The sequence below is a fragment of the Artemia sp. Qi Xiang Cuo genome, chromosome 9 (genome assembly GCF_049724085.1).
Source record: "Artemia sp. Qi Xiang Cuo chromosome 9, ASM4972408v1, whole genome shotgun sequence".
In the NCBI taxonomy this organism is placed as follows: domain Eukaryota; kingdom Metazoa; phylum Arthropoda; class Branchiopoda; order Anostraca; family Artemiidae; genus Artemia; species Artemia sp. Qi Xiang Cuo.
In genome coordinates, this window is record NC_142802.1 from 74,531,634 (window position 1) to 74,547,516 (window position 15,883).

Consider the following 15,883-nt stretch of genomic DNA (forward strand, 5'->3'; position numbering starts at 1 on the left):
TAATCACTCTATCGTAGAATCTAAGTATGTTTGTACTGCGTAATGTAGTACTCCATAAGCTTTTATCATACTCAAACATATTATAGTTCACTATCCAATGACAACAGTCAATTTCTTCGAGTTCCATAGACAATAATAAAATGCACATTTAAATATAACACCACGAGATGATTTTTTCATACCAATAAATTCTGTGTCATATAGTCCTATCATTCTGGACGCTATTAATATAATATTTGAGCAGAGAAGTACTTCATCAAACTTTTATATCCTTGCTCAAGGTTAGAAAGACTTAAGACTAGGAGGAGGAGTCCTAAAACCATCTGAACTCATTGTGTGGTGGATTCATAAAACCCATAGAATTCATTGTGAGAAGTCATAAAACGCTCGGTGTCTATTGCATGCAAATGAAACATGGAAATTGTTAGGTAACTTAGCTTGTAAAATATTACTTGTTTGTTAATATCATACCTCTTCAAATTTTTAATAAATATTCTAAGCGTTTATGATGCTAGCGTACTCTAAAAATAATGGAAATATAACAAAGTAATGTATAGTATATTTTTAATTAAGTAATGACATGTAGAATATTAATATAAAAATATGTTTCATACATCATTATACATTATCAACATTGTTGAACAACTTTAGACATTCTGAATCTGCATCATAAAATAATTCATCGTGTTCTCTCTTGATAGTGCCCTCCAATTTCAGAGATATCCAATTTCATTTCCCATGATTTCTAAATTTGCTGCATTACTCTAATGCGAATTACTGAAGTCATGATAGTGGCCATTACAAATAGCAAATTCGCAACAAAAAGATATTTTTAACTCTACACTTTGATCCATGTTATAATCTGCTATATTGTTGTTTGATGTAACTCTAGTTCTGAAATGGTACAGTCGTGTGATGTCGATAATGGGCCATAGAGCACCACATGGAAAACCACGTCGTGTCTATTAGGAAGCATAGCGTATGATTGGTACAGCCGCAAGCATATTTCATGTCATTTTGAAAAAAAGTTGGAGGGAGGGAGGTAACCTAAAAGGCAATGTTACTTTTCCAAGGATTGCTAAAAGCCAATTCAATAACCCATTAGCATACTCAATTGGAACATCACATTAACCCATTCGAACAATAGATTTTATTTTCACTGTCCTCGGTGTTTTAGCAGTAAACAATAAATCGGTGTGGGAGGATCTTACTCCAAGTCAAACCCCAGAATCTTACTATGAAGTGGTACTTGAAAGTTTATGTTAAACTAAAATCATCGACAAAGCGAAAAAAAACATGACAAAAATCAAATTGTTGCCCTGGCAATGAAATTATCCTATTTGTCTGGGAGGGTTTTTATAAAGGACAAAAACAAAATCCTCTAGAGCTCTTGAATCTAATGAAATCCAAACTCTTGAATAAGGTCCAAAATTCTCTTCTCCACCATAACAAGTTCCTGTGACAGATATATTTTCCTCCTTACAATATTCTTTGCATAAACAGTACACATCCATTTTTAACCCAGATGAAGTGACGTCCTATTTTATTAGTACACTTTACGACAGCCAAAAAAAGTCACGTCTCATAATGATTTAACGCCAAAAATTTCGCAGGACATAAAAATTCGTCTAATCAAAGCAAAGACCCTTCAATTATAATAACAAAAGTAGACAAGGGAAATTCAATTGTAGCCATGGATACGTTCGATTATGACAAAAAAGTTTATTCACAATTAAAAGACACAATTACATTTACTTCCATGACTCACCCCCATACTGATAAGTTTGCGAATAAAATTATAACCGAATTAAAGAATCTAAAACAAAATGGCATAATCAACCCACAATTCTATAATAAATTTCTCCCCCGAGGTAGCTTTTGCCCAAAGTTTTATGGTTTACCGAAATTACATAAGCAAGATAGTCCCTTAAAGCCAATTTTAGCATGAACGAAAACCCCATGCATCCAATATTGAAAAGTGGTTATGTAAAGCCTTCAAACCTTTGTTTTGTTCCCAAAAATCGTACGTATGTAATTCGGTAGATTTAGTGGAAAAATTTAAAATGCAAGCATTTCAGAAGATACAATAGTATGTAGTTTTGACATAGTTTCTATGTACACAAATATTTATGTAGCAATATCTGAGCAGTTATTAAAAAATAAAATAGAAGAAAACTATCGTTTATTGAAGATTCAACATCAGGAATAGATTGCGAGTTTTTAATGTCCCTCATTCAAATTTGTAATAAGTATTCGATGTATTTTCAGTCCCGTAATTCTTTTTATCCACAAAAAAATGGTCTCCCTATGGGAGCACCACTATCCAGGTTATTAGTGAATACTTATGTTGAACACCTTGAAAATTGGGCCTTAAATTCATATTTCTAAAACATGTCTATTGGGGGCCTTATATGGATGATGTAATATCACTCTGGAATTATGGGGAAAATGAACTTAGGGTTTTTTAGATCACCTTAATACATATAACCAAAATTTGCAATTTACCTTAGAAATTGAAAATGCAAATAAATTATCGTTTCTGGATGTATTTACTATTCGTAGCATTGATAAACTGGATTTTACAATTTACAGAAAACCTACACAAAATAACTGATATCTACATTGCAAATCCAATCACCTCCACCCCCCCCCACAAGTTAAAAAAGGTTTTGTTACATCTCTTGTCGATCATGCCCTAAACATTTGCTCTGATTCTTACATCATAGATGAACTAAATTTTATTAGAAACATACTTTTTGGGAACAGTTATCCTATTGTCTTTATTAACAATACAATTAGCCCAAGATTGGCAAAAATAAAAACTTGCATTCTGATATGATGTTCTGATAACTTTTTTCTTACACATTTATAACCCTTAATGGAGCCTCTATCTTGAAAATATGGGGTTGTCCTAAAAAAAGTTGGAGGGAGGGGATGCCTTGGTGGTTGGGGAGAGGGATTCCTAGGAGGTTTAGGTCCTTGATGGTTAGGGTCATCGGTGCTTACGATGCTTGATGGTTCATACCCATATTCGTCTCAGTAGTTGATTTCTAAGGATTTCAAAGGATTGTTCTGAATTTCTTTATTAAAATTATTTTCATGGCATCTACATCTATATTAGTATTGACTTTTTAGTATATTAGAATCTTAAAGCATATTTTACATTGACAATACTGCTTAAATTGTACTTGTGTATTATACAGAACACAGTCGAGAAGTAAAGCTAGGTCAAGTCAAAAGGTCATCTTGACACCGATGGCTCAATTACTTTCAACTTTTTTAGCATACTTCATTGCCAAAAACAATATTTTTTATCCCTCACATCCCATAATGTGTACTTGTCTATTATAACGAGCATACTACTACTACCGCTACTAACAACTTACTGCAGCACGAAGCCGCCTGAGGCCAACACAGCTACGCACGCTCTTTCTCCATCCCAATCTATTCAAAGCCTCTTTTTTTACGCCCGCCCATGAAGTTCCCATGTCGTTTAAATATTTCTTTATGACGTCCTCCCACCCCAGACGAGGACGACCTGCTCTCCGTTTAGCCCTAGACGGTTGGCTGAAAAGAACAATCTTCGGCAATCTGTCATCCTTCATCCGCACAACGTGCCCTTTCTTTCATTATAGCCATAGAGAGCGGTATTGAACCACATTTTTCGTATAGCCTATTTTTTGAAATACGGTCAGTCAGCCGTGTACCCAGAACAATCTTTAAGCAATTTCTCTGGAAAACATCTAGCAAATCTTTATCCGCTTTTCGGAGCACCCATGCTTCAGAGCCATATTTGACCGCTGTCATCACTGTAGATTCTAATATTCTAATCTTGGTTTGCAGACTTATCTTCCTATTTTTCCAATATTTTTTTAACTGAAAAAATCACCCTGAGCCTTAGCTATTCTACTTTTGACACCTTCAATGCTCCAACCATCTTTACTTATAATACTACCAAGGTAAGTGAAGCTGACCACCTGATCAATCTCTTCATTACCCAACTTCACCCATTCATTTTCACTTATTCCTAGCCTTAGTGATTTAGTCTTTTTTACATTAATTTTCAAACCTATTCTAGCACCCTAAACTCGCAAAACCTCTAAAACTTCAGTCATTTTGCTCACACTTTCATATAGGATGCTTAAATCCTCAGCATAATCTAAGTCCAGGAGGGTTTTTCCTCCCCATTTAATTCCGTGGTCTCCCATTGCCTTTCCTGTGCTCCTTAAGACAAAGTCCATCAAAATAATCCATATAAAGGGGGATAGAACACAACCCTGCTTAACTCCTGATTCAATACAAAACCAGCTGCTTACCTCATTTCCTACCTTAACCGGAGCAGTGTTATTCTCGTACATAGCACTAATCACTTTAATGTATTTGTATGGTATACCATAAAAGGATAAACCTTTACTAAAGCCATTCTATCAACATACTCGAACACTTGGTCATAATCTATAAAACTTAAGACCAAAGGCGTTTGACAACTGAGACACTTCTCAATTATTAACCTAAGAGTGAAAGTTAAGTTGACAGATCCCCTATCTTTTCTAAAACAGCACTGATCTTCTCTTAAAGCTTTGTCTATGGCATCTCTCAGTCTAAAAAGTATCATATTACTAAGTAATTTACTACCTACAGAGACCAAACTAATACCTCAATAATTACCACACTCACTTTTATCACCTTTCTGATAAAGTGGCTTAATTAAAGTTTTCCCAAAATCGTTAGTTACTTCCCCTTTTTCAAAAATCATATTCATAATCTTCAGTAACTTATTTCTAACCTCAGAGCCACCATATTTAAGAAACTCGTTTACCACCCTATTAGCACCTGGAGCCTTATTATTTTTTAGTCCTTTTACTACTGTCGCTAATTCCTCCTCACAAAACAAATCTTAATTCACATCCAAGGTATCACAAACTTTTTCATTTTCCTCTATATCTCTTCCTTCAACTCTATATCGGTTAAGCAAATTCTCAAAATGTTCGGCCTATCTCCTCTTTATTTTTTTTCTTATTGCTAATTGCGGCCCCATTCCTATCTTTAACTGGGCCAAGTCCGCATTGACTACTACCTCTAAATTTGTTAAGATGCAACTACTCTATTTTAATATTAGCCTGTCTAACTCCATTATCTGAAACATTTATCATTTTATCCACAGCTTCTACTTAATTCTAGTTTATTTCTTATTTTAGATCTTTCTTGACTCCTTTTGCCCTCCTTTTGTTTTCATATTATCTATTACTCAGATATTTCTGATATAATCCCTTTCTCCTTTCTACCAAACATAAAGCTTTTTTCACTAATATTCTTAGCTGCAGTTCTTGCTTTCTTCCCTAAGACACCTTCAGCAACTTCATAAATTATTTTTCTAAAATTATTCCAATTTCCACATTTTCAAATTTTAAACTCGCAAGTTTAGTGTTCAACTGTTCCTGGAAAGTTTCTCTCAAATTCTTATCCTGGAGTCTACCAACATCATAACCTCCCGGAACGTAGTTACCCTTCCGATATTTCAGCTTCAAATTAACCCTTGAGCCTACTAGATGGTGATCTTTACTCTTAACATCAATAACGGCACTCCTATATACCTTAGTATCTTGTATTGATCCTGTTTGTCTTCGGTTTACAATAACATAATCAATAAGGTTTGCTGTCTTACCATGACCTGAATACCATGTTAACTTATGAGCCATTTTATGACCAAACACCGTGTTGGTTATAATTAGATTGTTATACCTACAAAATTGCATAAGTCTGTATCCATTACTGTTTTCTTTTCCTAGACCAAATTTACCTAGGCTAGGGTACCATCTATCTCTATTTCTACCAACCTGGGCGTTAAAATTTCCCAGTAAAAACATCATATTTCTACCTGGAACCCTTTCTATTTGCTTCTGTAACTGTAAGTAAAATTCATCTCCGTCAGACGGTTCTACAGGGGCATATACTACTATAACTGATACTCTGAACTTTTAGTCATAAAATTAGCCATTAATATTCTATTAGTAATGCCTTCCCACTCTTAACAAGATTAATCAACTTTCTTATTCATCATGAGCCCTACTTCTTGTCTATGTACTCAATCCTTCCCACCTGGGTAAACAAACTCTATATCACCAAATTTCATATAAAGAAGTGCTATCTTAGGCTCGAAGCACATACATTATAAAAGAATGTTCTCGAGAAAGAATGGCCCATCGAGGTCCCTGCATGTGAAGAAGAGATAATTGCATGCGTAACAACCAAAGTAAATGATATGTGCCTTCGTTTTGAAGGATTCATGCAACGACTGAATAATGGTGACTTAAATCTTTTTATTCAAACTAGTTTACCTACCCAACCAATGCCCCCACCAAGTTGTCTTACTCTGTAGTTGTTACAAACCCTCCGCAACTGAAAACCCAATCGGAGTGGAAAGCGTTTGTAGAATCTGCGTGTGGTGAATCCCTTGATGCTTCTAAGGTTTAGCTCCGACCAGGAAAAAATGGGTGGCGGTTAGCCATTGCGCAGAAGGCTACTGCGGAGAATTTTGTGCTTGCGATTAATAATCAGAACCAGGGTTCCAGTGCAAAAATCAAAACTCCCTCACGCATCGGCATAGTTAAAGGGATTCCCAAGTCTCTTAGTCCGGAGGATATACAAAGGTTAATTGCCGGTTGTGAGAAAGCCGAACAATGTGGGAAATCATGCACCTTCAAGCTGTATTTTCCAAGTAGAGATGCCCTTGATACTGCCTCACAAATGACGATTAAAATTGACTTAAAGCACTTCAGAATACAAAAATTTATTTTTCTCCCAAAACATTGTTTTAATTGTCAAGAAATCGGCCATGTGTCTACACAGTGCAAAAATGCTAAGAATTCTGGCCGTTGCCACCAAAACTACAATATAAATATTTTTACTTTAATAAACCAAATAATATTAACATTTTGGTTACTAAATATCAGTATATGTATTTTAAACTGACAATGCACATTCATTTATATTTTTTCAGTAAAGTGCAAATTATGTTCTGGCCTTGGGAAGGCATAGAGGTTTTGAGACCTACTCATGTTAATATCCGGTCGTTTTGAGTTTGACTCGGTTATTTATTGTAATCTCTGTTCGTTTTGGGTTTCATTTATTTATGGAGGTGGATTTGTGGTAGTTTCACGCTTGGTAGATTTTTTAATTATGTTTGTGTTTATTTTTGGTTTAGAGGAGTTCTTTACCTTATTTTGAAAACTCATTTTGTGGAAAAAGGTTTTTTAATTAATTTCTGTTCGTTTTATATTAACATAGTCTTTTCAGGGAAAAAGAAAATAATATTTTAAATATTTTTGTTTTTTTTAAGACTTTACAGTTTGGTCTGCTGTTTGTATGCTGGAGAAAAATTTTCAGCAATTTTTAACAACATAAAATATTTTTAAAATCTGGACACAAATAGTAGTGTTTAATTTAGTTTCGAACCTCCTCTAGTTGACATGAAATAGAAAACTTGATACCATTCGCAAAAAATCTGTTTACTTTCTTTGATAGCTTGGATACACTTACGCTATTTTGAGTTGGTTAAATTTCCAGAGCAGAAGTAGACTCGAAAGTTTGAACATAATACCCTCAGTTTTTCTTTGGATACTGCTGACATGCCTTATTGGGAATTAGCATTAATACAGTGCAGTTTGATTTAATCTTAAGGCAATAGTTAATTTTTAATCATAATGGGACAATGGGAGGGTGGGCGTGGAAGGGGTATTAGTTGCTCTCCAATCACTTTCGACTATTAAAATTGGGCAAGAACCCTTTCTATTTTTAATTGAATGAGCCCTTTTCGAAGTTCCTGCGACAATTCCTTCGATACGAAGTGCCCTGATCTGAAAAAAAATACATTGTACCCACATGGATCTTTACTATAAAAATGTCAGTCCTTCCAATCATTTTGGACTATTAAAAAGGGCAGTAGCCCTTTCAATTTCCAATCAAATGAACCCTATTTGACTTTCTACGACAACGCTTTCTATAAACACCTTATATGTCCTCAGGGTATAAACTACAACCCTTGCGCTGAGCGCTGTGAGGGGGTTTTCATCCTAAAAGACCTAATTTCTAGAACTTTCAACTACGTTAGGCAAAATGGCTATCTAAAAATTTTGATTGGATGTATTTGGGGAAATGGTGGGCGTGAGAGGGGAGTTAGTTGCTCTTCAATCACTTTCAACTATTAAAAAAGACACTCAGCCCTGTCAATTTCCAATCGAATGAGCCCTTTTGAAGTTTCTACGACAATGCTTTTAATAAAAACCTTAAAGGCACACAGGGCATAGCTTACAACCCTTGACCTGAGGGATGGGGGGGTTGTCATCTTCAAATACCTAATTTCAAGAACTTTCAACTACGTTACAAAAAATTGCTATCTCAAAATTTTTATTGGATGTGTCTGGAGAAATGGTGGGCGTGAGAGGGGGGTTAGTTGCTCCCCAATCACTTCCGACGATGAAGAAGGGCGCGAGCCCTTTCAATTTACAGTCGAATGAGCCCTTTTTGAAGTTTTTAAGACAACGCTTTCTCTATAAACCTTATACGCCTCCAGGGCATAGCTTACAACCCTTGCCCTGAGGGCTTTGGGGGGTTTGTCATCATCAAAGACATAATTTCTGGACCTTTCAACTACTTTGAACAAAATGGCTATCTCAAAATTTTGATTGGATGTGTTTCGAAAAATGGTCGGCGTGGAGAGGGGGCTACTTGCCACCCAATCACTTTCGACAATTAAAAAGGGCACTAGCCGTTCCAATTTCCAACTGAATGATTTCTTTTTGAAGTTTCTACGGCAACGCTTTCTATAAAAAGAAAACTTTATATGCCCCCAGGGCATAAATTACAGCCCTTGCCCTGAGGGCTGTGGGGGGAATATTATCTTCAAAAAGATAATTTGCGGAATTTTTAACTACGTCAAACAAAATGGCTATCTCAAAATTTTTATTGGATGTGTTTGGAGAAATGGTAGGTGTGAGAGGGGGTTAGTTATCCTGCAATCACTTTCGACTACTAAAAAGGGCACAAGCCCTTCTAATTTCCAGTTGAATGATCCTTTTTTGAAGTTTCTACAACATCACTATCTATAAAAACCTTATATGCCCCCAGGGCATAACGTACAACTCTTGCCCCGAAGACTCTGAGGGGGGTTATTATCATCAAATACCTAATTTCTATTACATTTAACTACGTTGAACAAAATGGCTCTCTAAAAATTTTGATTGGATGTGTTTGGGGAAACGGTTGGCGTGGGGATTAGTTGCCCTCCAATCACTTTCGATTATCAAAAAGGGCACTAGCCATTTGAATTTCCAATCGAATGAGCCCTTTTTCAAGTTTCTCCGACATAGCTTTCAATATAAACCTTATATTCCCCCAGGGCATAACTTACAACCTTTGCCCTGAGGGCTGTGGGGGAGTGTCATCCTCAAAGATATAATTTCCAGACCTTGCAACTACTTTGAACAAAATGGCTCTCTCAAAATTTTTATTGGATGTGTTTGGGGGAATGAAGAGCGTGAGGGAGGGGGGCTAGTTGCACTCAAATCACTTTCGACTATTAAAAAGGGTACTAGCCCTCTGAATTTCCAATCGAATGAGCCCTTTTGAAGTTTCTATGACAACATTAATTTTTACTTGTTATGTATACTGTGTGTTTGTTTGGTTTATTACTATGCCTGTGCGATTATTCTATGAATTTTCTTTTTTTTTTGGTCATTATCCGTCTTTTTCTTTTGCTTTTGTTTCTTTTCTTCTTATTCGTTTGTTCGTTATTGTATTTTCAACGGGTTATAAATAAATTCAATTCGATTCAATTCAGTAATTGCGACTTAGTAAATATAACGGTCATGATAGAAACTCGTAAAATAATCGCTCTGTATAGTCGCAATAGCTTATAGTAAGTACAGTAACTGCAGTATGGTAGATCAAAATAATGTAATTATTGAAATATAGTAATTACAATATCGTTGGTATAGTAATTGAAAAATAGTATTAATAATATGCCATAGTAGATATAGTAATCGCAATAAAGTAGTAAAATTTTACATTATTGATAAAGACAGATGGGTTGACTCGGCGGCTATGATGAGGCAAGTACGAATATAGGTAGGGGGCAGCTCCGGGTCCCTCCCTCCCTCCAAATCCTAATTTCTTTCAGATTTCTTATCACTTCTTATTGCAGTCTTCGAATATATATGTTATTATTCTCTTCCCCCCCCCCCAAAAAAAAATCATTCGTACATGCCTGGTAGTTATTCCCAAAAATGTAGAAGACGAGAAGAAATTCATATGTATATGTTTACTTTTGAAAAATGTTCAGAACTTTAAAATGTTTTAAGGACTTCTCCATAATTACTCATAACACTTTACTAAGTGCTGCCTAAGAATTTAATCCATTCTTTTCAGCTTACAAACTATCTCTTCAAAGAACCTTCAAAAGATTGGGGATTTGACCTAGTAGCTTTCAATGTTTGGCGAGGCAGAGATCATGGTCTCCCTGGCTACAATAAATATAGAGAGTTAATGGGACTGAAAAAAGCAAAAACTTGGTATGATTTATCGGATGTTTTTACGCCACAAGTAAGTCTTTCTAATCTTTCTTTATTGGTGTCCTAAAAGTTATAATCCTTTTCTTTTTGTGAAAGTGTATCCTTTTAATACTAAATCACTGAGTTCTGTCACAGCGCAAATCTTTATATCTACTATCTAGCTCATAACGAAATTAGGGCCTTGTTTCTAACTTTTTATGTTTCAGACATTTGTAACGTTTGTTTTCTTGAAGTTTTAGACTAACAGAAACCATTAGCGGAGTTTGATCCTACAAACAACAGAAAATATAGTAAGCAAGTTACCTCAGTGAGCCACTTATTCATACGTATTCAGGCGTTTTAAGCACATTTACTAGTACTACTACCACTGACAACTCATTGTAGCACCAAGCCGCCTATGGCCAACACAGCTATACACGCTCCTCCTCCATTCCATTCTATTCAAAGTTTTCCTCTTTACACCCTCCCAGGAAGTTCCCATTTCCCTTTAATCTTTCTTTTTGACATCCTCCCATCCCAACCATGGACGACCTGCTTTCCGTTTAGCCTTAGACAGTTGGCCGAAAAGGACAATCGTTGGTAATCTGCCATCCTTCATTGGCAGAACGTGCATTAGCCACTTGAACATTTCTCTCATTATAGCCCTAGAAAGCGTGATTGAGCCACACCTTTCATACAGCCTACTGCTTGGAATTTGGTCAGCCGGGTACCCAGAACAATCCTTAAGCAATTTCTCTGAAAAAAATCTAACAAATCTTCATCCGCTTTTCGGAGCGCCCATGCTTCAGGACAAAATTTGACCACTGTCATCACTGTAGCTTCCAATATTCTAATCTTGGTTTGCAGACTTATCTTCCTATCCCTCCAAACTTTTTTCAACTGTAAAAAAAAACACCCTAAGCCTTGGCTACTCTACTTTCAATATCTTCACTGGTCTCACCGTCCATATTAATAATACTACCAATGTAAGTGAAACTGTCCACCTAATCAATCTTTTCGATACCCAATGTCATCTTTTCATCTTAACTTATTCCTAACCTTAGCGACTTAGTCTTCTTAAAATTAATTTTCAAACCTATTCTAGCACCCTGAACTTGTAAAACCTCTAAAAGTTCATTCATTTAAAAGAAATAAATGTACTTACTGGGAGATTCAACTTAGATTTACGTATTTTCTTTTTCAAATATTTTTTTCAAACCACACTGAGGATATATTTAAAGAATTTTTATCTAATCTGTTTTTTTTTTTTTGTTAGTTATTGAGCAGCCTTTTCAAAACGATAAACAATGTCTTAGATAAAAATGTAAAAAAAGAATGTAAAAAATGTAAAATGAATATAAAAAAAGTAAATAGTGAAAAAAAAGGAAAAAAGCAGCAAAAAGAAAATTCCTTAAAGCCATGCTACGCGATATTGTCAATTGACATTTTTTTTCCATTGCAAAGCCATAACAGCACCAGAGTTGCAAACAAAACATTGTTGAAACATTGATTTTTTAGTCGTGTGGATAAACAGTATCAAGCACAACAGTATTTTTTCCTTGTTCGTTCTCTATTGGTAGCTTTTTAATATTTTTTTTTGTTTGAATAATTTGAGGTATATTATTCTCTGTATTTGAGATATATTTCAGATGAACTGCTCATAGCAACTTCTATAAGGACTGTATGAAATAAAACTGTATATTCAGCCATCCAACTCTAAATGATGTAGTCCTCATATGGCCTAGAAACATTATTCCTGATCTTTGATTTTGCATAAACGGAAGATTCGAGGACTAAAATTTCCCAAAACTAAAAGCACCTGCGTAAACGAATTCTAACTCAGTTCGAAGAAAAGGAGGTAGTCGTTCCATCCCCCAACATATCATCAGCATATCATCATTAAACAACATATCATCATTAAACGCAATATTGTAAAATTAAATACTTAGACTAAACATAAAACCTACTAGGGAAAATGCTCAGCGATCGATAGACTAAATAAATTTAAACGATTGATTTTCTTACATCTTGGACTCTTAATGTCTCTATCTTATGTCCTTTGGGAATTTGAAAATGGAAGCACTTTTGACGGCCTAAAAATGAAATTAAATACTCTTTTCAAGTTACCACTGATCATAATTTCAGCCTGTGTTCTCTCAATAATCCTCACGTGAAAAGTAAACTAGATCAAACTACGAAATGTCTGTTGAAGAATAAAACTGAAAAAGACTTTAAATATTTTCCAAATTAAAAAAAAAAAAATGTGATTTCAAAAGGGATTATATGGTTTAATCATAGCATAAATTTAACTTAAGATGTATAGGATACTGTAAATTCCGAAAAAAGAAAATTTATAAAAAATACTCTTGTGTAAAATTTGAGTATTTGTATAATGTTGGAACAAAATAGGAAATTAGAAAATGAGCACGGTAATTAAATCAGAAACATTAAATAAACGGCAAAATTAGTATATAAAAAGATTTCATTTATAGCATTTAGTTTGAACAATTTTTAATGCATTTATGTTTCGCTCTAAGTTTAATTTGACCAGTTTTTATCTTTTTAATTTTTTAATTGACTTTTTACAGTATTAATTATTGACTTTTAAATGATTGTTAATTAGGTCTTTCATTTATTTTGTTGTTGCTCTTTGCATTGCTAGTGCAACAATTTATGTTGTCGTCTTCAAAGTCCGAATTTGGCCCTTTGTGGGCTTGTGATAGCAATTTTTTTTGAAATAAATATCTTATCTAAATAAATATCTTATCTTATCTAGCGTATCATTAGACTATTTAATCACAAAGTTTGATGAGGACGTAGGCCAATTTGGATCAAACTTCCTTTTGGGATGGCAAACAAATAGATATACTTTACTATTTACTATACTTTATTTACTTTATTATTACTATTTACTTTATTTACTATAAATATGTTTATATATTTATTAAAAGTGGAAAGAAATTTGAGCAGCAAGGATATTTATTACAAATTGTCAAAGCATGAGTCCCTCTGTCTATCTGTTGGTCTCTCTCCCCAGTCCTTTATCTTATCTCTGTCTCTCTCTCCCTCTGTCGTCCCTTCCTCTCTCTCTCTCTCTCTCTCGAACAATTTTGAACACAATTTAATGTTTTGCTGTATATTTCTGTGCCTCTAATTTTTATGTTTTTTTCTCCAAGGTATCCAAAAATTAACTGCTAGTTTTGATTTCAGCTATTGTGTTGGCTTTAACTTTACCAGACCCTTAATTGCACTAAAATCTTGAGATTATCAAAATCTTAGAAAAATATTATTTGCTAAAAAAAAAATTGTGGCCTGTTGAACCATCTAGATTTGTTTTTTTTTTAAATTTTATTTGATTATAAAACCAGGAGTATTCCCTAAAGCAGGTTTAAAGGCTCCTCCCTCCTGGAAGATTTGAAAAACAATTCTGGCCACTACTGCAAAATGAAGGCAGAATTACTTAATTCTACTAAATCTGCTAATTCTCTTAAGGGCTTAATTTAGTCCTTGCATTCCAATTGTCATTTGTATAACACTCAACGAAAAAGATCCAATTTTATTCTCTTTGCATGGATAACCAAAAAGTACCTTTATTTTGGAATTCAAACCTTTCTCTCGATGATGCGATTAACCACACCCTAATATTCCAAAACTTTCAGACAATCAAGAAAATGAGCAAGTTGTATAGAAGTCCAGACGACATCGACCTATACATGGGAGGCATGAGTGAAAAACACAAGCTCGGAAGCCTCTTGGGACCAACTTTTGTCAAAATAATTGCAGATCAATTTGCTCGTTTGAAATATGGCGATCGTTTTTACTACGAACACGGTGGTCTAGTCAATTCTTTTTCACCAGGTAATTTAAACACGAGAATGATGTTATGTCTTTTTTTATTTATACTAACAATTTATGGTTAGAGTTTTGTATTTGTTGTTAATTGTAATGTATTTTGGTTTTTGAGGAAATGAAAGTGTGTTTTATGACAAAAGAAAACAAGCAATCAATATTTAAAAAATGGGAAGAAATTCCATATATACAAAGAAACACAATATATTAAAAAAAGAAAACCGATCTTGACTTCAAAATATACAATAGTAATAACTGAAAAATGAAATCTAAAATAAAAAGTTCACGGCACAATAACCTCAACAAATTGAAGAGCTACCCTGTTACGTAAAAATTTACGATGTGACGGAATTTCAAAAAAGGACATGTGGTCAAACGTAAGAATTAAGATGCAACAAATTGTTATTTACATAGGTATTAGACAGGATAATGCCCGAGTATTTATTTGAGATGGAGCTTGCTTTGTTTCTGCTATTTCTATTGCAGAAACAATTTCTATTGTAGAATTCAATTTCTATTGCAATTTCTATTGCAGAATTCTTTGTTCTGCATATGCAATTTCTGTCGACTTTCAGTATTAACTAAAAAAAAATCATGGTACTTGTACAATATAACTAAACCAGCGCTATATACGAAAGAAGTCAAGTTTGGTTAATGCTAATGAAATAAAATAAAATGGAATGATTAATTAATAGTTTAGAAACAAATTTGGGCTATATATTTGCACATTAGGGGGGTGGGAGCAAAGCATACCATATATTAAATACGTAACCTAACATAACCTAACTGGGTATCTTCCCCCCCTAAACCCCCAAAAACAATTGTTTAAATATTCTAAACTCAATGAGAAACCACGCTTTGCCATCAATATATCTAGTAAATACCCGTTTGTCTGCTTTCGTGTCTGGTTTCCTTGTACAGTCTATAGCAGTGGTTTAGTTATAATGCACAAGTACAAAAAACATTTCCAGTATGATAGGTTAAAGAAAAAGTAAAACTTAAATCGAGCAGAAATAAGTCATATAATAATTTTTAAAACAAAGAGAAATTAACATCAATAAATAAAAGATGGTTGGTAGAAATAGGGATAGATGGTATCCTAGGCTAGGTAAATTTGGTGTAGGAAAAAAAAACAGTAATGGATACAGACTTTTGCAATTTTGTAGGTATACCAATCTAATTATAACCAATATGGTGTTTGGTCATAAAATAGCTCATAAGTTAACATGGTATTCACGTGATGGTAAGACAGCAAATCCTATTGATTATGTTATAGTAAACCGAAGACTGGCAGGATCAATACAAGATACTAGGGTGTATAGGAGTGCTGTTATTGATGTTAAAAGTAAAGATCGCCATCTAGTAGTGTCAATGGTTAATTTAAAGCTAAAATTTCGGAAGGGTAACTACCTCCCGGGTATTTATTATGTTAGTAGACTCCAGGATGAGCATTTGAGAGAAAATTTCCAGGAACAGTTGAATACTAA

At 34.3% G+C, this 15,883-nt stretch overlaps 1 protein-coding gene across 1 annotated transcript in view; it reads left to right on the forward strand.

Annotated features, from left to right (window-relative positions):
• LOC148949024 (chorion peroxidase-like) overlaps positions 1–15,883 on the forward strand; it is a 244,987-nt gene that overhangs the window by 200,544 nt on the left and 28,560 nt on the right. Inside the window, exons 8-9 of the mRNA XM_089094180.1 lie at positions 10,426–10,599; positions 14,207–14,405. Coding sequence (XP_088950306.1) covers positions 10,426–10,599; positions 14,207–14,405 — 373 coding nt within the window. The remainder of the gene's footprint in view (positions 1–10,425; positions 10,600–14,206; positions 14,406–15,883) is intronic.